General features: G+C 50.0%; 1 protein-coding gene across 1 annotated transcript in view; it reads left to right on the top strand.

The window, feature by feature from the left end:
* Window positions 1-26956, top strand: part of ALS2 (alsin Rho guanine nucleotide exchange factor ALS2) — a 195351-nt gene that overhangs the window by 32675 nt on the left and 135720 nt on the right. Inside the window, exons 4-7 of the mRNA XM_075317602.1 lie at window positions 596-1503; window positions 22361-22727; window positions 23130-23298; window positions 25371-25467. Of these exons, the coding sequence (XP_075173717.1) occupies window positions 596-1503; window positions 22361-22727; window positions 23130-23298; window positions 25371-25467 (1541 nt within the window). The remainder of the gene's footprint in view (window positions 1-595; window positions 1504-22360; window positions 22728-23129; window positions 23299-25370; window positions 25468-26956) is intronic.

The following is a 26956-nucleotide window of genomic DNA, read 5'->3' as shown; positions in this document are numbered from 1 at the left end:
CTTTGCTTCTTTTCAGCAGAGGAGTAGGTTCGGCGTTCTTCAAATGTAAATACCTCAGAAGGAAGCTACCAAACATGGATAGGACCTAAGGGGCCCCATCCATAACAAATAGCTGTCAGGTGCTGGCTCAGCTATCTATCTCTCCCGACTCCTATATACACAGGAACGCTCGCTCAGCTGACGACTGCTCCTGTGTTCTCAATGAGTCGCCTGCTGTCGGACTCCTCTGGTGGCGGCTTATCTCGCCGAAAACAAGAGTCAGCATTCTGAAATCAGACATGTTAGATCCTTATCTTCCCAAACTTCACCAATGGAGTGGGGGGCATATATATTGGATTGTCGATCCACCCCAATAATCGCCTGTGTGGGGGCTTCAGCATTCGACACTTCACAACTTGTTGCCCATCGTCTGCCCTGTATTACAGAATGGTAAATGCTGTATATTTTAGTAGTTATTGGCTTGTTCATTTGATGATTTCTATTCTTGGCACTGCAGTAACATCCTCATATCTGCAAGATTATATTATATTGATGGTGTCTCCCTGATTAGTCATTCATTATGTTAAATTTACCTTTTTTAACTTTTTTCGTTTAGATGGAGAGGTCTTCAGCTTTGGGAAACAGCCATGGAAGGAGAATGCAAATGACGATATCCCCGGCGATGTCCCGGTGGTAGAGAAAGTATTGAGTGGTCAGCGTGTAATATGCGTTGCTGCGGGAAGTTATCACTGCGGAGCAGTGACGGAGAATGGCATGGTGTACATGTGGGGGGAGAACATTGCTGGGCAATGTGCCATTGCCAACCGCCCATCTATACCAGAACCTATACCAGTCACCATAACTGACCAGGAGAGCACACTGCCCCTGTGGGTGCGGGTTATACAGCTGTCATGTGGAGAAGAGCACACTCTCGCATTGTCCGTCAGCAGAGAAATCTGGGCCTGGGGCTCTGGCTGTCAGCTTGGATTAATAACTTCAACCTTCCCTGTAACTAAGCCTCAAAAAGTGGAACATCTTGCAGGTCGTGTTGTCCTTCAGGTAGTTTGTGGTGCATTTCACAGCCTGGCCTTGGTGCAGTGCCCACTTGCCCAGGATGTAAAGCCGGTGCCAGAGAGATGCAATCATTGCAGAGAGCTGCTAATTACCATGACTGAGAAGGAAGACCATGTCATTATTTCTGATGCTCACTGCTGCCCGCTTGGGGTAATGTTAGCAGAGTCCCAACCTGACACGAGGACTAGAAAGTCTCCACTGTACTCAAAGGATAAAAGCTCCAAAGTGCAAGAGATTTCATTCCTTTCCGACACCCAAGAGGAAAGTAGCAGCTGTGGCTCCAAACTGACGGACTCTGAGACAGAGGTGGGCACAGATGTGGTCAGCATGTGTGAGAGCGAGGCAGATGCTAATGCTGACAAGCCGCCATGTGACTCTGATCTGCCACCTGACGCCAATGAGTCCACCGACGAGTCCACTCTGCAGAACACGAGCTTGGATCAGACAAAGGTGAGATGTGGTGTAACAAAAGATCACCTTGCTGGCCCGAGCACTAATGTTTACATGAGATTGGTATTGGGATGAAATCTTCTATATTTTTTAATTATATTGGGTGTAAAAAGTCACTCTGGGGCATCTTTTTACAACTCTGCTCTGTTTAGTTCCTCTGTTGTAGTTCTTTGAAATATTTAACCCATTAGTGACTACCAATACATTTTATTGACCTAAGATCTGTGACTAGCATCTCCTGACAGGTGAAGATGCTGCAGTTGTACAAAACAGCTGATAACGCTGCTGCATCAGCCACCATCAGTGCTGGCACCAACAAAGGCTGTTTAATCCCATAGATGCTTGTGTCGATAGTGACAATGGCAACTAAATGTTTAACAGCTTGTGGGCGCTTACTCTTTAACTTTATCGCCACCCTGATGTCATGATTCTGTGGTACTTATGGCGGGCATGGCATTTTATGGCTAAATAATGGCCTTGAAGTCTTCAAATTATAGTGACCTGTTCAGATGTTAACAATTAGGTGGTAGAAATATACCGTACCTCTTGTTTTATAAGATACACTAGATTATAAAACTCACCCCAAATTTAGAGGGAAAAAAATATAGGGTCCATCTTTTATAATCTGGTGCTGTCTTACCAGAGGGGGGCGGCAGCGGTAGTGGAGCGCGGTCACAGGCGGCAGGGGCAGTGCTGGAGTAGGGTAATGCTGCGGGCGGTGCAGCATGTGTCCCAGATGCTCGCTGTGAGGCAGGAGGAGCATCCAGAAACTGTTGGCGGTGCGGGCTTCAAAGACATGGCGTTTGGAGTCGGCACGTGCACAGATGGAGCGATCGGCTAAATGAGAAGCCTAGATCTCATCTGCACACGCACCTCCTCCGGGCGCCCTTTTCATTAAGTCCACTGCAGGGAGATCAGTGGGCCGGAGGCGGCACGTGCGCAGATGAGATCTTGAGTAGAGAGCTCAATCTGTGTATGTGCAGACCCAAGGCGCCATTATGTGAAGCCCGCACCACCAATATTTTCAGAATGGCGGCCCCTGTCTAACCACCCACAGCGCACTGCCTGCAGTAAGCCCTCAGTGCAGCGCCCACGGTTTGCAGCATCTCCTGTGACCTCTCTCCACTTCCCCTGGTAAGCTACATTCAGATTATAAGATGCACCTGTCATTTTCCTCCCAAATTTTTGGGAGAAAAAGTGCGTCTTTATAATCCAAAAACAAGGTATTTTTCCATTCCTATGCCATGCCACTTTGCATAAATTGCTGAATAGCACCTGAAGGGTTAATAAATTACCTAACATTATATGTTGAGGAATGCGGTTTTTAAAATGGGATCACTTTTAGGGTTTTTCAAACCATAGGTTCCCCCAAAGTTATTTCAAAACTGAATAGCTCCCTAAAAAAATGTTATACATTTCCTTGAAAAAAATGCAAAATTGATGCTATATTTTCATCTCTTCTAACATCCTAACAAAATTAGATTTAAAAAATGGTGCTAATGTAAAGTAAAAATGTGAGAAATATATATTTTCACCACACCATCTTCAGGACAGTCTGTTGGGGCAACACCTCAATGCCCATAGCGTACCCCCTATTGTCACTTGTCTAGGAGGAATATACAGTTGTAAGAAAATATTCTCCAGAATGGGAGAATTGAAGGAATATCAGAAGAACAAACGTGTCGCCTGCACACTCTTAGGGGTACTTTACACGCTGTGACATCGCTAGCATTTGCTAGCGATGTCCAGCACGATAGCATCCGCCCCCGTTGTACAAGCGATATCTTGTGATTGCTGCCGTAGCGAACATTATCGCTACGGCAGCGTCACACACACATACCTGGTTGGCGACGTCGCTGTGACCGCAAAACAATCCCTCCTTCAAGGGGGAGGTGCATTCGGCGCCACCGTGACGTCACTAAGCGGCCGGCCAATAGAAGCGGAGGGGTGGAGATGAGCGGGACATAACATTCCGCCCACCTTCTCCCTTCCGCATTGCCGATGGATGCAGGTAAGGAGATGATTGTCGTTCCTGCGGCTTCACACACAGCGATGTGTGACGCCGCAGGAGCGACAAACAACATTGTATCTCCTGAGGTAGCGACATTATGGAAATGAACGACGTTACACAGATCAGAGATTTTTTTGTTTTTTTTACGCTTCTGTGCTCGTTCATCGTCGCACTTAGGATTTACACGTTGCGATGTCGCTACCGGCGCCGGATGTGCGTCACTAACGACGTGACCCCGACAATATATCGGTAGCGATGTCGCAACGTGTAAAGTACCCCTTACTTTATGGATTACGAAAATCCTTTGTCTGTTCAAAATTCTCACCTACAGAACGATATTACCGGTAATTAGCAGTTACTGTGTAATTATGTCATAGGCAATTAGACAAAAAAAGAACGATTTTCTAACGATCCTATGCCAGCCATCACAAACTGTCAAAAACTGCAGGCGAGACGTTTACATTTTCAAACCTTTTCAGTCCATTGGCAATGATCATTTCTAAAGTACGATAAATGACGACAAGTCACGGCTGCAGAGGCAAAGTGGTAGAAAATTGACTGCTGATCAGGAATACTTGTGTTTGGCAGAAAAGTTTTTATATTTCTTCTTGTACAGGAGCCCAAAATGTTCAGTATACCAAGTATAAGTAACCAGCAGAAAATTCCCCCAACTCTGATCAGTTAAATGGAAACTGCTGCAGTTTAGTGAGCAGTATCGGAGTGAAAGCTGGAGAAAACTGGTGTAAAGCCGCGTTAGGAAACCACGAGCATGGATGTAAATGAAAATTGTTAACAATTTTCATTTACATCCATGCTCGTGGTTTCCTAGCGCGGCTTTAAACCTGTTTTCTCCAGCTTTCACTCTGATACCCTTCACTCTGACACGGGGCCGCTGCTGAACCACCAAAGCACTCCTCCACGTTTTCAAAGGGGTTGTGACTGGCACAATCCAGCCAGGTGAGTGCGTCACTCTTTTATCTTCTGCCCTGTAAATCGGGTAAGACCCTATTGCGCCTTTCTCTCCCACTACAGCAGTTTAGTGAGCGGCTTAGTTTTATTATTTTCTCTAATGTATTGCAACTTATACTGAAAACACATTGAGGAAGATTTGGGGAGTTTCCACACGATTTTCGCTCACCAAAAGACAAAAACCTCCTCCGCCAATTTACTAAAGCTTTTTTGCAAATAAAAAAAAAAACAGTTGAGATGAGAAAGCGTTGAAAGGTCACATATATGGTATATAGATATCAATGTAATTCATGTATATGTATGTGTTTATGTATGTATGTGGATATATATATGTGTGTGTGTGTGTGTGTGTGTGTGTGTGTGTGTGTGTGTGTGTGTTTGTGTGTTATATATATTTATTTATTATATTTTATTTATTATATTTTATAACAAAAAATGTTTTCTTTTCTGGAGCTCAGAGTTGCACAAAATTTGATTCCAGTAGCATTTCTAGGCAAGACACCCAGAGGATCCTCCACTTCTTTAAGTGGAGTGCGCCTCTTAATAAATTTGGTGCTTTGGAATCCGGTGTGTGCTACACTAGGTTTTATGGATCGGCCCCTCTGTGTGTTATATCTGAATTTCTTTATCGTTCCTATGGGAGACCCAGACATTGGGTGTATAGCTTCTGCCTCCGGAGGACACACAAAGTACTACACTAAAAAGTGTAGCTCCTCCCTCTGAGCCTATACACCCCCTGGAGAACCAGATCTAGCCAGTTCATTGCTTTGTGTTCAGGAGGCATACATCCACACATGCATTCTCATCTGATTTTTCATTTTTGGAAAGAGTTTGAAGAAAAGCGGGTCCAAGTCTGGACCCCCGGCATGTCCCTTCTCACCCCACTGTGTCGGCGGTGCTGTTAAGGTTGATTCCAAGGCTGGAGCCTTACATGCCGCGCTCCTTCACCATCCCTCGGGCTCTGGCTTGAAGTGGGAGCCAGCACGGTTCTCCATGCCTTGCAGGAGACCGGTCTCCATCCGCAGCCCTTCAGGATCCTGCTGGACGGAGCACTCATCCCCAGGGACTTGGAACCCTGCGTCTCAGCAAGCTAAGTACCTGAGACGTTTATATTCTGGGGGTCCCTGTACTTTATTATGTTGGGAGAGTGTGCTGTGTGATTTTTCTCACATTTCCGGCGGGTTCTCTGGCTGTCGCCTGAGAACCGCGCTTATGGTGCCTGCGCGCCGGCCGCACCGCTCAAATTTAGGCCCCGGCTTCGCCGGAGGCCTACTTTCGGTTTCACTGCCCTCGCATGTCATTCATGCAGAGGGACAGCGCGGCTCCGCCCAGCGGCCGTTCTGCACAGGGGAGGGACACTCCTCACTGGGTACATGTCTCCTCCCCTGTAAGTCTCTTTGGCCCTCCAGATCCCGTTCTCAGGGTTGGTCCCGCCCCCTCTCCTCGCTCCGGCGCCATTTTATCAGCGTTTTCTTTGCGATCAGCACTGGCTGCAGCATCCCTGCTGAGGTGCTTGGGCGTCCGGGCTTCGGGATCTGGAGGGCACACAACACCGCTCCAGCGGTCTGGTAAGCCACAACCTCTGGTTGTGGGCCTCTGTATATACTCTCTGGGGGTCACTCTGGCAGAGCCCCCACTTCAGCAGCATGTCTCACACGAGGAGCAAGGCTCCAAAGCTTTATTCAGTATGCACTGCATGTAAGCTCGTGCTGCCTGAACCGAGCACATATCCACATTGTGATGCCTGCTCTACCCTGACAATGCCTCAGCCTGGAATCGCAACCACAGTGGTCTCTCCGGCTGCTCCGGCTCCTGTGGCTGAACCCCCGGCTTGGGTAGAATCCTTCTCTAGGTCAATCTCCCAGTCTTTTGCCGACTCCATGGGACAGCTGTCCCGGACTTTGCTGAACATGCATCAGCCCCCTTCAAAGGGTGCCTCTGCTGCTAGGGCTCTTTCAGCGGAGCTCACAGAGGATTCTTCATCTGGTCCCAGACCTCGTCCTCCTAAGAGGAGACGTAGGGCCCCCTCCCCTTCCTCGTCCCGCGGCTCTGTTTCAGAAGCTGACTCGCGGGACGAGGAGGATGCCTTTACTGGGGGCTCGGAGGCTACCTCCATGTGCCCCATTGATCTGTCCGAAAGTGACTCAGATGTTAGTGATTTGATTGCGTCCATTAATTCTGTACTGGACCTCAAGCCGCCAGTATCAGAGGAGCAACCCTCTCTGGCAGAAAAGCACCAGTTTACCTCGCCTAAGAGGACAAAGAGTGTGTTCTTTAACCACTCCAGTTTTCAGGCCGCTGTGACCAAGCCTAGGGCCTGTCCTGACAAACGCTTCCCAAAGCGTGGTTCTGATGACCGTTTTCCCTTTCCACCTGAGGTGGTCAAGGAGTGGGCTCATTCACCAAAGGTAGACCCCCCCCCCCGGTGTCTAGACTCTCAGCCCGGACCGTTGTATCAGTGGCTGATGGCACCTCTCTAAAGGATTCCACTGACCGCCAGGTTGACCTTCTGGCCAAATCTGTATATGAGGCGGCAGGGGCCTCGTTCTCCCCATCTTTTTCAGCAGTGTGGGCTCTCAAAGCCATCTCTGCTTCTCTAGAGGAGATGCATTCCCTCGCCAGGGAATCTATGCCCGAAATGGTTGCCTTAACTTCCCAAGCTTCCGCTTTTTCATCCTATGCCATGTCTGCCATTCTGGAGGCTTCTCACCGCACTGCGGTGGCTTCGGCTAATTCCCTCGCTATCCGCAGGATCTTGTGGCTTCGAAAGTGGAAGGCAGATGCTTCTTCAAAGAAGTACCTTGCTGGGCTCCCTTTTGCTAGGTCCAGGCTATTCGGTGAACAACTGGATGAAATTATTAAGGAAGCTACTGGCGGGAAGAGTACTTCCATGCCACAAACCAAAACCAGGAAACCTGTCCAGGGTAGGAACCAGTCGAGGTTTCGTTCCTTTCGTTCCTCCAACTGGTCGTCCTCTAAGCCCTCGGCCTCGTCCACTAACTCAGCCAAGGACCAAAAATCCAACTGGCGCACAAAGGCGCGTCCACAGAAGACCGCAGGAGCTGCTGCCACTAAGGCAGCCTCCTCTTGACTATCTGTCCGCGCCAGCAACGTCCTTAGTCGGTGGCAGGCTCTCCCACTTTGGCGACGCGTGGTTTCAACACGTCTCCGATCAGTGGGTGCGGGATGTCATCTCCCACGGCTACAGGATAGAATTCTCTTCCAGCCCGCCAAACAGATTTTTTTCTGTCAACTCCCCCCTGTTCCAAGGCCGGCGCCTTCTCTCAGGCCATGGCAATCTTGCAGGCCAACGGAGTTATTGTACCGGTTCCCGCCAGGGTAACGGTTCAGAGGTTTCTACTCAAATCTCTTCCTAGTCCCCAAAAAGGACGGTTCCTTCCGGCCCATCCTGGATCTCAAGCTTCTCAGCAAGCATGTTCAGGTGCGGCATTTTCGCATGGAGTCTCTGCGGTCAGTCATTGCCTCAATGACCCAAGGGGATTTCCTGGCATCCATCGACATCAGAGATGCCTATCTGCATGTGCCAATTGCAGTTTCAGACCAGCGTTGCCTACGTTTTGCAATCGGAGAGGAACATTTCCAATTCGTGGCTCTCCCCTTCGGGTTAGCCACGGCCCCTCGGGTATTCACCAAGGTCATGGCAGCAGTGATTGCGGTTCTGCACCTCCAGGGGTTGGCAGTGATTCCTTACCTGGACGACCTAGTCAAGGCTTCATCCAGCGCAGACTGTCAGCGGAGTGTCTCGCTCACTCTCGCCACTCTAGCCCAATTCGGGTGGCTGGTCAATCTGCCCAAATCCACTCGGACTCCGACCCAGAGGCTCACGTACCTAGGGATGCAGTTCGAGACTCTGCCGGCACTTGTGAAGTTGCCCTTGATCAAACAGCAGTCCCTCCAACTGGCGGTGCGCTCTCTGCTGAGGCCCCGCCGTTATTCCATCAGGCACCTGATGCAGGTTCTGGGTCAGATGGTGGCGTCAATGGAGGCTGTTCCCTTTGCCCAGTTCCATCTGCGTCCTCTGCAGCTGGACATTCTCCGCTGTTGGGACAAGCGGCCTTCCTCCTTGCACAGGTTAGTGGCTCTGTCGGCACAGACCAGGAGCTCTCTTCAGTGGAGGCTTCGGCCCCTCTCTCTGTCTCAGGGACGCTCCTTCCTGGCTCCGTCCTGGGTGGTCCTCACCACGGATGCCAGTCTATCCGGCTGGGGAGCGGTATGTCTCCACCACCGAGCACAGGGCACTTGGACTCTGTCCGAGTCAGCCCTCTCGATCAATGTGCTGGAAACCAGAGCCGTGCTCCTGGCTCTCCTAGCCTTTCACCACCTATTGGCGGGCAAGCACATCCGAGTCCAGTCAGACAACGCGACAGCAGTTGCCTACATCAATCACCAAGGCGGGACACGCAGCCGCCTGACAATGTTGGAGGTACAACGTATCCTTCAATGGACGGAGGACTCCAAGTCCACCATATCCGCAGTCCACATCCCAGGCGTGGAAAACTGGGAGGCAGATTATCTCAGCTGTCAAACCGTGGACAGTGGCGAGTGGTCCCTGCATCCGGCAGTGTTTCAGTCAATCTGCCGCAAGTGGGGCACTCCGGACGTGGACCTAATGGCATCCCGTCACAACAACAAGGTTCCGATTTACGTGGCTCGCTCCCACGATCCTCAGGCCTTCGCAGCGGACGCTCTGGTTCAAGACTGGTCCCAGTTTCGTCTGTCCTACGTTTTTCCCCCTCTAGCTCTTTTGCCCAGAGTCCTGCGCAAGATCAGAATGGAGGGCCGTCGGGTCATCCTCATTGCTCCGGACTGGCCCAGGCGAGCTTGGTACCCAGACCTGCTCCATCTGTCCGTAGAGGTGCCGTGGCATCTTCCGGACCGTCCAGACCTTCTCTCACAAGGTCCGTTTTTCCGCCAGAATTCTGCGGCTCTCAGATTGACGGCGTGGCTCTTGAGTCCTGGATCTTGACGGCTTCTGGTATTCCTCCTGAAGTCATCTCCACTATGACTCGGGCCCGGAAATCTTCCTCGGCCAAAATCTATCACAGGACTTGGAAAATTTTCCTGTCCTGGTGTCGCTCTTCCGGCCATGTTCCTTGGCCTTTTTCCTTGCCGACCCTTCTGTCCTTTCTACAGTCCGGTCTGCAGCTAGGACTGTCCCTCAATTCTTTCAAGGGACAAGTCTCGGCTCTGTCAGTGCTGTTCCAGCGGCGTATCGCCCGGCTGGCTCAGGTCCGCACCTTCATGCAGGGCGCGTCTCACATCATTCCGCCTTACCGGCGGCCCTTGGATCCCTGGGACCTCAATTTGGTCCTCACGGCCTTGCAGAAACCCCCCTTTGAGCCTCTTAGGGAGGTTTCTTTGTTTCGTCTTTCACAGAAAGTGGTCTTTCTAGTGGCCATAACTTCCCTCAGGAGAGTCTCTGATTTGGCTTCGCTCTCTTCGGAGTCACCTTTTTTTGGTTTTTCATCAAGACAAGGTGGTTCTCCGTCCGACTCCGGACTTTCTCCCTAAGGTGGTTTCTCCTTTCCACCTTAACCAGGACATTACCCTGCCTTCCTTTTGTCCGGCTCCTGTTCATCGCTTTGAAAAAGCGTTGCATACTCTGGATCTGGTGCGGGCGCTCCGGATCTATGTGTCTCGCACCGGTGCTCTTAGGCGGTGCACCTCTCTTTTTGTGATAACCACAGGTCGGCGTAAGGGCCTCTCTGCTTCTAAGCCGACCTTAGCCCGTTGGATTAGGTCGACCATTTCGGATGCCTACCAGTGTTCTCAGGTGCCTCCCCCGCCGGGGATCAAGGCACACTCGACCAGAGCTGTCGGTGCCTCTTGGGCTTTCAGGCACCAGGCTACGGCTCAGCAAGTCTGTCAGGCTGCCACTTGGACTAGCCTGCATACCTTTTCAAAGCACTACCAAGTGCATGCTCATGCTTCGGCAGATGCGAGCTTGGGCAGACGCATCCTTCAGGCGGCTATCGCCCATTTGTGAAGTTAGGCTCTGCCTACTTCTCAGTTTTTCTGTTTTATTCCCACCCATGGACTGCTTTGAGACGTCCCAATGTCTGGGTCTCCCATAGGAACGATAAAGAAAAAGAGAATTTTGTTTACTTACCGTAAATTCTTTTTCTTATAGTTCCGTATTGGGAGACCCAGCACCCTCCCTGTTGCCTGTTGGCAGTTTCTTGTTCCGCGTGTTATCACCGGCTGTTGTCGTGGACAGAGTCTCCGGTTGTTCCGGTTCTTGCTCTGTTTTTACTTGTGGGTGGCTCCTTCAGCTTTTGCACTAAACTGGCTAGATCTGGTTCTCCAGGGGGTGTATAGGCTCAGAGGGAGGAGCTACACTTTTTAGTGTAGTACTTTGTGTGTCCTCCGGAGGCAGAAGCTATACACCCAATGTCTGGGTCTCCCAATACGGAACTATAAGAAAAAGAATTTACGGTAAGTAAACAAAATTCTCTTTATTGTTTTCCAATTCTATTGCATTTGCAAGATTTGTCAGAGTAAAAGCGGTTTCATACAGTAGCTATTGGTACAGATGGTTTTAGTGCACATCTGACATCAGGTCGGCCCGTGTGACCAGGTTATTAAACAACCTCTGATCAATAAAGATGTTCGCAGTCGTTTATTATCTCGCTCAGTAAGGCTGCGCGCCCAGAATCAGTGTTTACAGCATTATGGATGCAGCGTGTTTTTGCTGTGTCCAAATCGCTGCGATGTACAGTACAAGCACAGTAGATGTGATTTCTAGAAATCCCATGTCCACTGTGCATGTGCGGCCTGCAGCTAAAACTGACCTGCGGTGCTGCTTTCTTAGCCGCAAGCATGTTCTGTTCATTCTTTGCTGGGAAGTTGCAAGCATTCTCCTTAGGGAGATCACAATGAGAGATCGCAACACCCCAAACCCTGATTGTTGGCACGGGCAGCTGCGGTCTCCTGCGGAGGAGACTGGCAGCCCTGCAGGTCAGGAACCGCTGCATCCAGGACAGGTCCTGATCGTGGGCATGTACCCTTAAGGCCGCTTTACACGCTGCGACATCGCTGAAGCGATCTCGTTGGGGTCACGGAATTTGTGACGCACATCCGGTCGCTTTAGCGATGTCTTTGCGTGTGACACCTATGAGCGATTTTGAATCGTCGCAAAAAACGGTCAAAATCGCTCATCGGTGACATGCCCCCCTATTCTAGAATATCGCTGCTGCTCGGTGTACGAAGTAGTTCGTCGCTCCTGCGGCAGCACACATCGGTACGTGTGACACCGCAGGAGCGAGGAACATCACCTTACCGGCAGCCGCCAGCAATGAAGAAGGAAGGAGGGGGTGGGATGTTGCGTCCCGCTCATCTCAGCCCCTCCGCTTCTATTGGGCGGCGGTTCGGTGACGCTGATGTGACGTCGCTGTGACGCTGAACGAACCGCCCCCCTTAGAAAGGAGGCGGTTTGCCGATCACAGCGACGTCGCTAGGCAGGTAAGTAGTGTGACGCGTCAGCGCGATGTTGTGCGTCACGGGCAACGATTTGCCCGTGTCGCACAACTGATGGGGACGGGTACGCACGCTAGCGATATCGGTCACGATATCGCAGCGTGTAAAGCAACCTTTAGGCCTCATGCGAATGCTACGGTTTTTGCTGCGATTTTGCTGTGTTGCATCAAACGCATGTATTTTTTTTTTTTTTGTTCGTGATGCATTTTTCGTGAACACAGGCAGCATCTTTGTGGTGACGACAAAGATGCAGCATGTGCACAGAGGCTTAGGCTGAGTTTAGGAGTCTTGGAAACATAGTCCAATTGGCCATGGATCACCCAACCCAAAATCAACAGCCTCATAAATGCCTATGGGGCTGTCCAGTTCGGGTCAGGAGACTTTCAGACAGTTTTTCCATCATATTCTGTACAGGGCTGGCTTTCACAGACGCTTGAATTTGGCCTTAGAGAAACAAAATAATAATCTTGTAGATAAAATACCTTTTTAATGGCTAACAAATATAACATAAATATGACACATTGATCTTGTAAGTCCTGATTGGGGATTTCCGGTTTCGGAAACCCCCGTGCCCTGGTCGCAGTTTGCCTTAAATAGCATGTTCTGTACTGTTCCCCCCCCGGGTCCAGACGCTGCTCCCGCTGTGATTATCTGCAGCGCTGACATCAATAACTGTTGGCACAAGATGCTCAGAGCCATTAGCGGAGACCAGAAAACACCTTTTAATTGGTTTAGAACTGGTGTGAAAGTTTTATCACCCCTAAATTAATTGGGGAATCAGGTCTCTCATCCAAATCATCTCTGGATAAGGTTAAGTATTGCAATGTGACACCTTTTGATACATCCTGGTCCACAAAAATGATTAGTGTTACCTAAAATGATTTTCTGTCTGTAATTGTGTTTTTCTAACAGACCCCCCTCCCCCTCCTTCCCAATAGGACGTTTAGGCTATGTGCGCACTAGGCCGTTTTGCCCGCGGATTTACCCGCGGTTTTGCTGCGGAAATTTCTTGAGAAATGTTTGAAATCTTTCTGCAGACATTTCCCAGCAAAACCTATGGGAAAAAAAATAGCTGTGCGCACGCTGCGGATTTTTCTCAAGAAAATTCTTTGTGAAGATTTTCTTGAGAAAATTTCTTGAGAAAATGTGCATGTCACTTCTTTTCCACAGGTAGCTGCGGTATTTCACTACATTCACTGTAATGTAATCGCGAAATTCCGGGGGTATACCGCAGGTAGCAAATGATGTGCGGTATAGCCGCGATTTACCTGCGGTAATGCTCATCACTGCCTGCGGTTTTGCAGGGAGTGATGTCATTATGACAGAAGAGGAAGCGGAGCAGAGTAAACACACACGTCACACTCCCTGGACGCCGCACAGAAGCACTTCCATGTGACCTCCAGGTGCCCGTGCAGTCTGTGTCCCGCTCCGGCCCCGCCACTGCCAGCCCCGCAGTGTGTCAGTGTCTGCCCGCAGTGTCAGCAGCTTGTCACGCTGCAGCGCAGGCAGACACTGACACACAGCAGTGCGTCCAGCCGCGGAGATGACGGGCACTGCTGTCAGGAGGTGAGAGGAGATCATTACCTGCGGTGACTATCTCCTGCCTCCTGACGTCACTTCTGTCTATGCCCGCAGCCCGAGACTATCACTAGCGGTGACGTCACGGGCTCTCGCGATACTGCTGACAACGCGGCGGGCATAAAGTCTGTGACAGCGCTGATGGCAGGACTGCAGGAGATCATCACAGCAGGTAGATGGGACATTATATAGGTCTTTCTCATCTATCTATTCATCTATCCATCTTTCCCTCTATCCATTATCTGTCTATCTATCGATTTATCTATTAGCTATATTATTTATTGCAGTTCAGCATAAAAAAAACGCAGGGACCAACCTGCGGAAAAACCGCGGCAAAAACGCATGCGTTTTTCCTGCGGTTTTGCCGCGGTTTTTTACCGCAGGTGCGGTAATCTTCAACTCCCAGAAGTTTCTGAAGAAATTTTCTTGAGAAAAATCTATTTTCTAGTGCGCACAGAGCCTTAGGAGCTGATACATCAAACTGTTTACAGCACTAAGCTTGGTGGTCACAAAATTGCAATATGGCATTATCCAAACAGCGTTACATGGTGATGCGGCAGTGCTCACCTGATGATGTTGTGAGAAAGCGCTGCACTTATAGACACAAGATATAAATCCAGCTGCTGCTGCTCCGCAGGTTGGGAGCCAAATGTAGAAATCGGGTGTAGGTGATGCGGGTATGTGGGTGTGCTGATGATTGCATCAGTGACAGGGCATGGATACACCCATCTGTCGTATTCATGGAAAGTGGCAGCGTTTCTTGCTCCAGAAACGTTACTCCAGTCCCTGACCAGAGTAGCATTTCTTTCTTTGTCGCTCCTAATTGGGAGACCCAGACAATTGGGTGTATAGCTACTGCCTCCGGAGGCCACACAAAGTATTACACTTAAAAGTGTAAAGCCCCTCCCCTTCTGCCTATACACCCCCCGTGGGATCACGGGCTCCTCAGTTTTCATGCTTTGTGCGAAGGAGGTCAGACATCCACGCATAGCTCCACTGTTTAGTCAGCAGCAGCTGCTGACTATGTCGGATGGAAGAAAAGAGGGCCCATACTAGGGCCCCCAGCATGCTCCCTTCTCACCCCACTTTTGTCGGCGGTGTTTGTTAAGGTTGAGGTACCCATTGCGGGTACGGAGGCTGGAGCCCACATGCTGCTTCCTTCCCCATCCCCCTTAGGGCTCTGGGTGAAGTGGGATTTTACCGGTCTCCAGGCACTGAGACCGTGCTCCGTCCACAGCCCCTGGGGATTCTGCTGGATACGGAGCTGAGTATCGTCAGGGACAGGGCCCTGCTACGTCAAAGTACTCTGTGTCCCCGTATAGACCGCGCGCAGACACACTGCAGCATGGCTGGGTGTGTTAGTGCGCCGGGGACAACAGCGCTGCGCGCTTGTGCCACTACTCACTACAGCTCTGCTGAGTGAGTCTATGTATTGGAAACTGCCGCGCCGGCCGCTGCTGTCAGTTTACGCTGCGGCGCGGCTGGGACTTGTGGTGCGCCGGGGACTTCCGCGCTGGCCGTGCATATATGACGGCCGCGCTTATTACTCGAGTCCCCGGCTTTTGCGGCCTAGTTTCGTTTCGTTCCCGCCCCCAGGCCTGCCAGTCAGGGGAAGGGCGGGACGCTGTACAGAACGTCAGCGCAGAGGGCTGGAGTCTACTTTACATACTCCAGCCCTCACACTGGGCACAGTGGGACGCCAGTTTCCCGCACTTTGTCTGAGGCACGCCCACGGTCCGCCCCTCTTCACAGAACGCCGGCAGCCATTCCTGTGTGCAGTCTGAGCTGGAGAGGGGAGACAAGTTCTGGGAGACCCAGACACGGGATTCTGGCGACCACACACCCGCGTTTGAGCGGGCGGTAAGCGGCACCTCTGGTGCTGTCCCCACTAGTGCCGAAGTGTACATTTGTATTTTATGCTTGCATGCTATACATTGCACTGTACGGTCGCTGGTGATTCTTGGCTATATACCCTCCTAGATTGCTCAGAGGAGACAACAGCATGTCATCCGCAAAAAGCAAGGGTGCCAAGGCACAGGCTGTACCGCATGTGAGGCTACTCTACCGGCAGGTTCCACTGACCCCCACTGTGTGCAGTGCTCGGCCCCTGTGGCAACTGCTCGGCCGGGGCCTCTGCTAGAGGTGACCCAGGGAGAACCACCTGTGAATACGGTCCAGGTGACGGGGACGGAGTTTGCAGTTTTTGCTGATAGATTGTCTGTGACTATGACTAAAATTCTAGAAACTTTGCAGTCTAGACCAGTAACTCAGACCATGGGCACTGTTGAATCATTGCTCCCTGGTCCCCCTCAGTTGGAACAGCTCCGGGCTCCGGGGGTGTCCCATGCATCCCAGGGTGAAGGCTCTGACACGGACGACAGTCCCAGGCAGCCTAAGCGAGCTCGCTATGAGCGGCCCTCGACTTCATCACACTGGTCAGGATCCCAGCAGGAGGACTCTCTGTATGATGAGGCGGAGGTAGCTGATCAGGATTCTGATCCTGAGACCGCTCTCAATTTGGATACTCCTGATGGTGACGCCATAGTGAATGATCTTATAGCGTCCATCAATAGAATGTTGGATATTTCTCCCCGAGCTCCTCCAGTGGAGGAATCAGCTTCACAGCAGGAGAAATTCCATTTCAGATATCCCAAGCGTAAATTAAGTACTTTTCTGGACCACTCTGACTTTAGAGAGGCAGTCCAGAAACTCCACGCTTATCCAGATAAGCGCTTCTCCAAACGGCTTAAGGATACACGTTATCCCTTTCCCCCTGACGTGGTCAAGGGCTGGACCCAGTGTGCCAAGGTGGATCCTCCAATCTCCAGGCTTGCGGCTAGATCCATAGTTGCAGTGGAAGATGGGGCTGCACTTAAAGATGCCACTGACAGACAGATGGAGCTCTGGTTGAAATCCATCTATGAAGCTATCGGCGCGTCGTTTGCTCCAGCATTCGCAGCCGTATGGGCACTCCAAGCTATTTCAGCTGGTCTTACACAGATTGACATGGTCACACGTACATCTGTTCCGCAGGTGGCATCCTTAACCTCTCAAATGTCGGCATTTGCGTCTTACGCGATTAATGCTGTCCTGGACTCTACGAGCCGTACGGCAGTGGCGTCCGCCAACTCCGTGGTTTTACGCAGAGCCTTGTGGTTAAGGGAATGGAAGGCAGATTCTGCTTCCAAAAAGTGCTTAACCAGTTTGCCATTTTCTGGTGACCGGCTGTTTGGTGAGCGTTTGGATGAAATCATTAAACAGTCCAAGGGTAAGGATTCATCCTTACCTCAACCCAGACAAAACAAACCCCAACAGAGGAGGGGACAGTCGGGGTTTCGGTCCTTTCGAGGCTCGGGCAGGTCCCAATTCTCCTCGTCCAAAAGGACTCAAAAGGATCAGAAGAACTCAGATTCTTGGCGGGCTCAGTCACGCCCAAAAAAGACAGCCGGAAGAACCGCTACCAAGGCGGCTTCCTCATGACTTTCGGCCTCCTCTCTCCGCATCCTCGGTCGGTGGCAGGCTCTCCCGCTTTGGCGACATTTGGCTGCCACAGGTCAAAGACCGTTGGGTGAGAGACATTCTGTCTCACGGGTACAGGATAGAGTTCAGTTCTCGTCCTCCAACTCGATTCTTCAGAACTTCTCCACCTCCCGACCGAGCCGATGCTCTTCTGCAAGCGGTGTGCACTCTAAAGGCAGAAGGAGTGGTGACCCCTGTTCCTCTTCAGGAGCAAGGTCACGGTTTTTACTCCAATTTGTTTGTGGTGCCAAAAAAGGACGGGTCTTTCCGTCCCGTTCTGGACCTAAAACTGCTCAACAAGCACGTGAAAACCAGGCGGTTCCGGATGGAATCCCTCCGCTCCGTCATCGCCTCAATGTCTCAAGGAGATTTCCTAGCATCAATAGACATCAAGGATGCTTATCTCCACGTGCCGATTGCTCCAGAGCACCAGCGTTTTCTACGCTTCGCTATAGGAGACGAACACCTTCAGTTCGTAGCTCTGCCTTTCGGGCTGGCGACAGCCCCACGGGTCTTCACCAAGGTCATGGCAGCAGTAGTAGCAGTCCTGCACTCTCAAGGTCACTCTGTGATCCCGTATTTGGACGATCTGCTTGTCAAGGCACCCTCTCAAGAGGCATGCCAACACAGCCTGAACGTTGCGCTGGAGACTCTCCAGAGTTTCGGGTGGATCATCAATTTTTCAAAGTCAAATCTAACCCCGACCCAATCGCTAACATATCTTGGCATGGAGTTTCATACTCTATCAGCGATAGGGAAGCTTCCGCTGGACAAACAGCGTTCACTACAGACAGGGGTGCAATCTCTCCTTCAAGGCCAGTCACACCCCTTGAGACGCCTCATGCACTTCCTAGGGAAGATGGTAGCAACAATGGAGGCAGTCCCTTTCGCGCAGTTTCATCTGCGTCCACTACAATGGAACATTCTCCGCCAATGGGACGGGAAGTCGACGTCCCTCGACAGGAACGTTTCCCTTTCTCAGGCGGCCAAGGAATCTCTCCGGTGGTGGCTTCTTCCCACATCATTGTCAAAAGGAAAGTCCTTCCTACCCCCATCCTGGGCGGTAGTTACGACAGACGCGAGTCTATCAGGGTGGGGAGCAGTTTTTCTCCACCACAGGGCTCAAGGTACGTGGACTCAGCAAGAGTCCACCCTTCAGATCAATGTTCTGGAAATCAGAGCAGTGTATCTTGCCCTACAAGCCTTCCAGCAGTGGCTGGAAGGCAAGCAGATCCGAATTCAGTCGGACAACTCCACAGCGGTGGCATACATCAACCACCAAGGAGGAACACGCAGTCGGCAAGCCTTCCAGGAAGTCCGGCGGATTCTGACGTGGGTGGAAGACACGGCATCCACCATATCCGCAGTTCACATCCCAGGCGTGGAAAACTGGGAAGCAGACTTCCTCAGTCGCCAGGGTATGGACGCAGGGGAATGGTCTCTTCACCCGGACGTGTTTCAGGAGATCTGTCGCCGCTGCGGGATGCCGGACGTCGACCTAATGGCGTCCCGGCACAACAACAAGGTCCCGGCTTTCATGGCACGGTCTCACGATCACCGAGCTCTGGCGGCGGACGCCTTAGTTCAAGATTGGTCGCAGTTCCGGCTACCTTATGTGTTCCCACCTCTGGCACTGTTGCCCAGAGTGCTGCGCAAGATCAGGTCCGACTGCCGCCGCGCCATCCTCGTCGCTCCAGACTGGCCGAGGAGGTCGTGGTACCCGGATCTGTGGCACCTCACGGTAGGCCAACCGTGGGCACTACCAGACCGACCAGACTTGTTGTCTCAAGGGCCGTTTTTCCATCTGAATTCTGCGGCCCTGAACCTGACTGTGTGGCCATTGAGTCCTGGATCCTAGCGTCTTCAGGATTATCTCCAGAGGTCATTGCCACCATGAGACAGGCTAGAAAACCATCCTCCGCCAAGATCTACCACAGGACGTGGAAGATATTCTTATCTTGGTGCTCTGCTCAGGGAGTTTCTCCCTGGCCATTTGCATTGCCTACTCTTCTTTCCTTCCTGCAATCCGGTTTGGAAAAAGGTTTGTCGCTAGGCTCCCTTAAAGGACAAGTCTCAGCGCTATCTGTATTTTTTCAGAAGCGCCTAGCCCGACTTCCTCAGGTACGCACGTTCCTGCAGGGGGTTTGTCATATCGTCCCTCCTTACAAGCGGCCGTTAGAGCCCTGGGATCTGAACAAGGTTCTAATTGCTCTCCAGAAGCCGCCTTTCGAGCCTATGAGGGATGTTTCCCTTTCTCGCCTTTCACAGAAAGTGGCCTTTCTAGTAGCGGTCACGTCTCTTCGGAGAGTGTCCGAGCTAGCAGCGCTGTCATGCAAATCTCCCTTCCTGGTGTTTCACCAAGACAAGGTGGTTCTGCGCCCGATTCCGGAGTTTCTCCCTAAGGTGGTATCCCCCTTTCATCTCAATCAGGATATCTCCTTACCTTCTTTGTGTCCTCATCCAATTCATCAATGTGAAAAGGATTTGCATTTGTTGGATCTGGTGAGAGCACTCAGAATCTACATTTCCCGCACGGCGCCTCTGCGCCGCTCGGATGCACTCTTTGTCCTTGTCGCTGGTCAGCGTAAAGGGTCGCAAGCTTCCAAATCCACCCTGGCTCGGTGGATCAAGGAACCAATTCTTGAAGCCTACCGTTCTGCTGGGATTCCGGTTCCCTCAGGGCTGAAGGCCCATTCTACCAGAGCCGTGGGTGCGTCCTGGGCATTACGGCACCAGGCTACGGCTCAGCAGGTGTGCCAGGCGGCTACCTGGTCGAGTCTGCACACTTTTACCAAGCATTATCAGGTGCATACCTACGCTTCGGCGGACGCCAGCCTAGGTAGACAAGCCCTTCAGGCGGCGGTTGCCCACCTGTAGGAAAGGGCTGTTTTACGGCCCTATCACGAGGTGTTATTTCACCCACCCAGGGACTGCTTTTGGACGTCCCAATTGTCTGGGTCTCCCAATTAGGAGCGACAAAGAAGAAGGGAATTTTGTTTACTTACCGTAAATTCCTTTTCTTCTAGCTCCAATTGGGAGACCCAGCACCCGCCCTGTTTTCTTAGGGATTTTTGTTTTTTCGGGTACACATGTTGTTCATGTTGAATGGTTTCAGTTCTCCGATGTTTCTTCGGATCGAATTTGTTTTAAACCAGTTATTGGCTTTCCTCCTTCTTGCTTTTGCACTAAAACTGAGGAGCCCGTGATCCCACGGGGGGTGTATAGGCAGAAGGGGAGGGGCTTTACACTTTTAAGTGTAATACTTTGTGTGGCCTCCGGAGGCAGAAGCTATACACCCAATTGTCTGGGTCTCCCAATTGGAGCTAGAAGAAAAGGAATTTACGGTAAGTAAACAAAATTCCCTTCTTTGAGGAGCACACCACTAATGTGTTTGAAATAATTTCTTGTGTGTGTGCCTCTTAATGAATTTTGATGTACCTCATTCTGGCATGCCCCTCATTATACTGGTGTACAAAATATTTGTCACTTGTGTACTTACTATGAGAAACTACCTTAAGTAATTTACTTCTTTTTATCAAGACTATAAACCATACTGCTGCTGTCATTCAGCCCTTACACCTTGATCAACAGTTTCCCCTACACATTATGATGTCACCATAGCCCCTCTCACACAGTGTAATAGGCCCCAAAGCCTCCCCACATGGTGAGATTCCTCCTTTATAGTCCCCCACAATAATATGAAGGCCCCCATAGATAGTATAGCAGTCCATACAGCCCTTCACACAGATTGATCTCCCACTGCATCCCTCTGTAACACACACACACACTCCTCTCCCTCTACCCCCACAAGTGACATGACAGTTGCCAAGAAAAAAAAACCCCTAAGGCTAAGTTCACACTTGCGTTGTTTTGTATCAGTCACAATCTGTCGCCTTGAGGAATTACGGTATCCTGCAAAATATTTTGCAAAAATCTGTTTTTTGTTTCCCCCATAGACTTCTATTAGCGATGGATTGTGACTGATTGCCCTGCGTTGCGTAGAGGCGGGAGCAACGCTGAATGTAAAGTTTTTTTTGTGTGCGGCAGATCTGTTTTTTTATGGTGCGCATGCGCACAGTAATAACCATGATCGACTGTAAATTCTGTTCCAGCGGCCGGAACAATCAGCTGATCGGCCGGCTATTGTGAACGATCAGTTGATTGCCCGGTGGCCGGTAAAACAGTAAAAAAAAAACTGATCGTTTTGTTTTTTTTTTTTTTGCAGAATTAGTGGCACACAACTGATGTGACTATCTGCAAAGCATCTGTTGCATCAGTTGCACAACTGATTGTGACAGATGCAAAACAACGGGAGTGTGAACTAAGGCTAGTTTCTCACTTGCGTTGGACGGCTTACGTAGCATTGCGTGTGTGTGACGGATGCAACGGATGTGTTGCATATAGTGGCACAACGGATGCTACGGATCGTACAAAACAACGGAAAGCTTTTTTTTTTTTTTTTTTTTTTTTTTTTCTTCTTTACAGTTTTACCGGCAGCAGACTATTGTGAGCGATCAGCTGATCGCTCTCAATAGCCAGCTGCCGGTCGATCAGCTAAGCGCTCTCACATGCCGGCGGCCGGGCGCTCAGCTGATCGTTCGACCGCCGAGAATGTGTGCGGGGGCGGAGTGAGTAGTGGGTGGAGCCGAGCGGACCATGGCGCTGAGGACAGGTGAGTGTGTGTACATGCGGAGTGGAGGGGGCGGAGCCAAGCAGGGAAGTGGGGAAGTGTCAGGCTCCCTGTACGCGTAGTGAGGGTAAATATCGGCAAAGCACTTTTCTTGGTTACCCAATATTTACCTTGGTTACAGGTGCAGGGAGCCAGAGAGAGCATGCGCAGTGAAATCCAACGGATTGCGCTGCTCAAAAAAAGTTACATGCTGCGTTCCTCCCGCCCGGCGCAGCGTCAAAATAACGACGCTGCGTCGTCCAGCGGATGCAACGCTGACACTTGCGTTACAGTGCGTCGTCCATACAAGTTTATGGAGAATAGCCCAGATCTACCACTTCTTTGAATGCTGAGCTCTGTATAGCCCTGCCAACACCACCGATTTGGCAGATTTCTGTGTACACTGTGCATAGGCAGAAAGCTGCTAATCAGTGGTGGGAGTGGGGGTTATATGGAGAAGTTAAGAGGTACAAGACAAATCTCCTGCTGATAAAACACTTATTAAAATAAAAACCTACAGCCCAGTAAGTGACACTACTGGAATCAGGATTTCAATCGCTACAATCCACCTGCTCTTTAAAATGAAAAGTAATTTCCTTTATCTTTTGACCTAGGGTAAAGAGCACAAGTTGACAGATGTCGTTGACTGTCTTTTGAGTCCTGCAACCACCACAACATTCGCTCTCAACAGCCTTGTCGTGTCCTGTGCATCAGCCGTCGGTGTCCGAGTAGCGGCTACGTGTGAAGCTGGAGCGCTGTCACTCAAGAAAGTGATGAACTTTTATTCTGGGTCTCTGTGTGATGCGGGAGTCCAGAATCCATTAAGTCCTGCTATGCAAGAAGGTCTGAAGGACGCAAGAGAAGAGCAAGTAAAATTAGAGTCTATGCAGGGCAAGAAAAGCTCCAGTCTTGTGGATATACGAGAAGAGGAGGCTGAGGCTGGCTGTAGAAGACTCTCCTTACCCGGACTTCTTTCCCAAGGTGAGCAGAGCCTCAATTATTTATATCGGGCAAAACCGTGAAGGTGGTGATAATCACATGACAATGTAGATCTTAGGTGACCGGTGAGGAACACAGCCCTGAGATTGGGGGAACGGCACCCGTCCTGGAAGTCAGTATATTGTTTGTTTTTGGTATTTTTTTTTTTTTTTTATTTTGTGGATAAATCAGTTGTGCGACTCTACCTCATATCTGTATTACATTGTCAGCCATTCATTTAAATGCACACTTCTCCTGCAGATTTCTCTAGCCACAACAGTTGTCACATTTCTGCTGCCGGACACACTACACCATCAGCGGACACCCCTTGAATGCTGGCAAAGTGGTTTAAAATACAAAATCACATTTAAGTAAATCACAACCATACTTACTACTTGTCTACAGTTTCCCCAAGATTGCTAAGGAAGGTTGGAAGAGCAAAGATGAGAACCGTGGCCTTGACCCCTACAAACAGCGGTGAAGCTGATGTGTTGCTGCCCTGTCTAAGGACAGAGGTTTGGAGTTGGGGAAGAGGCAAAGAAGGACAGCTGGGGCATGGAGATGTGTTACCAAGGTATTTCACAGTATAACATAGAATATTGGACATTTTAGATGTTTCTGATATGTTTGGACTTTCCATTTTCAAAAAAAGTGGTCCCTAAGCGATTGCAGTCATGTAAAGTCACTAAGCCACATAGTACTTGCCCTTCTCGGATCTCTGCCGCTGCCTGCACATTGGCTGCATTGGTAATGTCACATCTGCAGCGCACATCACCACTGCAACCAATAGCCGAGCTCAGGGGGTTGTGCAGCCTACATCAGCAATGCAGCTGAGCTCAGTGATTGGTTGCAGTGATAATGCTTGCTTTTGTTGTGACTTGACCGCTGCAGCTGAAAAGTAGAGACTGGGGCAGCGGTCCCTTTTCTTTTTTATTAATTTTATTAATTCATTTATTTATTTATTAATTAACAAACTGTCATTCTATCAAACTTTGTATGAATCAATAGTACAGCTGAATATAAGAATTTTTTTTAATATTGGGTGAAGCCTGGGTTGAGCCTGACGCTGAGGGCCCAGACAGAAGTCCTACTCACGGGCCCTTAACTGTGAATGACAGCCCCTGCTTTATAATAGAGCATCTCATAATATACTCTACAAAGAAGGGAGTGAGAAAACAGACATAGGAGAAACAGATCCTGCTGAGCTTTTTAACTTGTGTTTTATCTTACCCCAGCATGGGATTCACATCTACATTGCTCTCTGTACTAAAGTGAGTAAAGGAGCAGGAATCTTTGTTCACTGTGCTGATTGTGGAAGAGATCACAGCAGCTAGCGTCCACCCACTAGCTTAGAGTGGGTTGCAAATTAAGAGAGCCTGCACAGGGGAAAAACTGCTGAACATGCAGGATATTGGTCATCTAATGGCCAGATAGTTACCGTATTTTTCGCTTTATAAGACGCACTTTTGTTCCCCCAAATTTTGGAGGAAAGTAGGGGGTGCGTCTTATAATCCGAATATACGGGAGGTGGGGTGTAGATATATACAGAGTCCAGTGGAGGTGCGGGCAGCTCTGGAGCGGTGCTGGGGGCTGGTGGGGGCAGGTGAAGCTGCGGGTGGCAGCGTTAGATCTCCTGCTCCCACTCATATAATATGCACAGCCGCTGTCCATCAGCAGTGTGGTGCTGAAACTGCATCGCGCTGGGGAAGCGGGGCATATTATATGTGCCTGTGCTCCCCTTTGATCGCACATGCCCCCTCCCCCTGTGTTAGATATGGCCCCCATGCTGCTGCCCATAGTAAAATAATAAACTCTTTACTCACCTCCTCCTGCGTGTCTGCCCGGTCTCCCTCCTGCCGCTATGATCAGGCACGCTGAGATATCTCTCTGCTGTCCCGATCACATGACCGGCACTAGAACCAGGAAGTAGGAAGTGCAGGAGACACTGGAGGAGCTCAACCCCGAGGAGGGAGACACGAGACAGGACAGCGCTGCATAAGGTAAGGAAAGAGCTTATTTTACTAAAAGCAGCAACATGGGGGCGATATGTAACAGAGGGTGATGTGTGCCTGCCACAGTGGGCCTGTGTGCCTCCCACAGTGGGCCTGTGTGCCTCCCACAGTGGGCCTGTGTGCCTCCCACAGTGGGCCTGTGTGCCTCCCACAGTGGGCCTGTGTGCCTCCCACAGTGGGCCTGTGTGCCTCCCACAGTGGGCCTGTGTGCCTCCCACAGTGGGCCTGTGTGCCTCCCACAGTGGGCCTGTGTGCCTCCCACAGTGGGCCTGTGTGCCTCCCACAGTGGGCCTGTGTGCCTGCCACAGGGGAAATGTGGCATCACTGGGGGACGTGTTCAATATAAGGTGGCCATATCCAGATTAAGGGGGCTAATTTTAGGATGAGGGGGCTATGAGGGACATATACCCTATATTATTTGTTAGACGGACACTGGCATTATAAGACGGGCCCCATTTATTAAAAAATTCTCTATTCCTTCACCAAATTTGGGGGTGCGTCTTATAATCAGGTGCGTCTTATATAGCGAAAAATACGGTATATTCATCATTTACACATACAGGATGGTTTATCCATAAAACTTGCATGAAAAAAAGTTAATCTCTAACTTTATAAAACGTTTGTCATTTTGTAGGTTACAGCCACTGTGTGTCCGCAGCATGGATGGCAAAGAGGTTGTGCAGCTGGCAGCCGGAAGCCACCATTCTATTGCCCTTACTGCCAAGTCCCAGGTAGTATTTACACTTTGCGGTTCTTCTAAGTTGTTGTTTTGGGGGTTTTTTATATTAAGTTTTTAACCATATATTTTATGTTTTTGTAGGCAAATCAAATTCTATATGGTAATTTTCAACTTTAAAGGGAACTTATCCAGTGCAATATGCACCTAGAACCAGCGAGCAGTTCTGGGTGCATATTCCTAATCCTAGCCTATACTAGCCTATATGCATAGTTAAAGAGATGTTTAGAAAAAACTATTTCTAAAGATCCTTTATCATATGCTAATGAGCACAGGGACTAGTCACAACGGTGTTAGTTCCTGCGCTCAGTCTGCCCTCTTAGCATGGTAGAACGCCCGCAGGGTTGTGCTATTCAGTGCCCATCGCCTAGCATCTTCAGTGAGGACGCACGTACCTGTTTCCATTTTCACCACTTCAGAACACAGACTTTAGAGTCAGTGCGCATGATCAGAATGCCGGGCACTTCCAGTCATGCGAACTAGACCTCTCAACAGCCGGGACGCATACACCAGGCTTCATAGTGTCCATAACCAGAAGTGTGGAGACTTCTGATCATGCGCACTGACTCTAAAGCCAGCATTCTGAAGCAGTGACAACGGACACAGGTACGCGCCTCACTGCTGATTCCGCTAGGCAATGGGTATTGAAAAGCATGTTAGAACGCCCCTGCGGGCATGCTTACTTGCTAAGAGGGTGGAATGAGCGCAGGAACTAACGCCCTTGTGACTAGTCCCCGCGCTCATTAGCATATCATAAAGGATCTTTAGAAATACTTTCTCTAAAGATCCCTTTATCTATGCTAGTGTATACAGGGACGGTTAGGCAGGAATTCGCAATATGCACCCAGAACTGCTCGTGGTTCTGGGTGCATATTGCACCTGACAGGTTCCCTTTTTAAATACTGTATGAGAAAAAAAAAAGTTTAATATATATTGCAAGTTTTATACTTTACACAAAAAATGCATGGCTGATTATCGCTGACTTGTTATATTGTGTGGCTGATGAATGCCTCGGATATATGCCTCAGTTATGGTGTACAGTGTCATATGTTGCCTTTTGTAGGCTCATGTATTTAAAATAATATAAAGGTATGTAATTGGTGGTCTGCTGCTAAAATAAAAAATACTGATGTGTGCCAGCTGGTATAGGCAAAAATTACTCTTTTGGCCTTTGTCACGTATGGGGACCTATGGATCCATTTGATGTATTCTCCAGAAACTTTCCTGGTGCATATTCCAACCTAGGCCGGGGTCACACTGATGCATAGCATTCAATGATTCTCTGAGGGCATTGGATACAATATATTTGGCTGAAACTCTGCTGTGAGCGTGAGCCGTGTGTCATTATCCTGTGGTCTGATTCTCTTGCACATGTGCAGAGAAGAGGGAGAAGTTAATTTCTCCATTGCCTGTCTCTGCGTATATCGCACTGCACCTGGATGACATCGGTGCAGTCTGATGATTCACATGCACCCATAGACTTG

This window comes from Anomaloglossus baeobatrachus, chromosome 7 (genome assembly GCF_048569485.1).
Source record: "Anomaloglossus baeobatrachus isolate aAnoBae1 chromosome 7, aAnoBae1.hap1, whole genome shotgun sequence".
Lineage (NCBI taxonomy): Eukaryota > Metazoa > Chordata > Amphibia > Anura > Aromobatidae > Anomaloglossus > Anomaloglossus baeobatrachus.
This window is presented reverse-complemented; position numbering and strand designations above follow the sequence as displayed.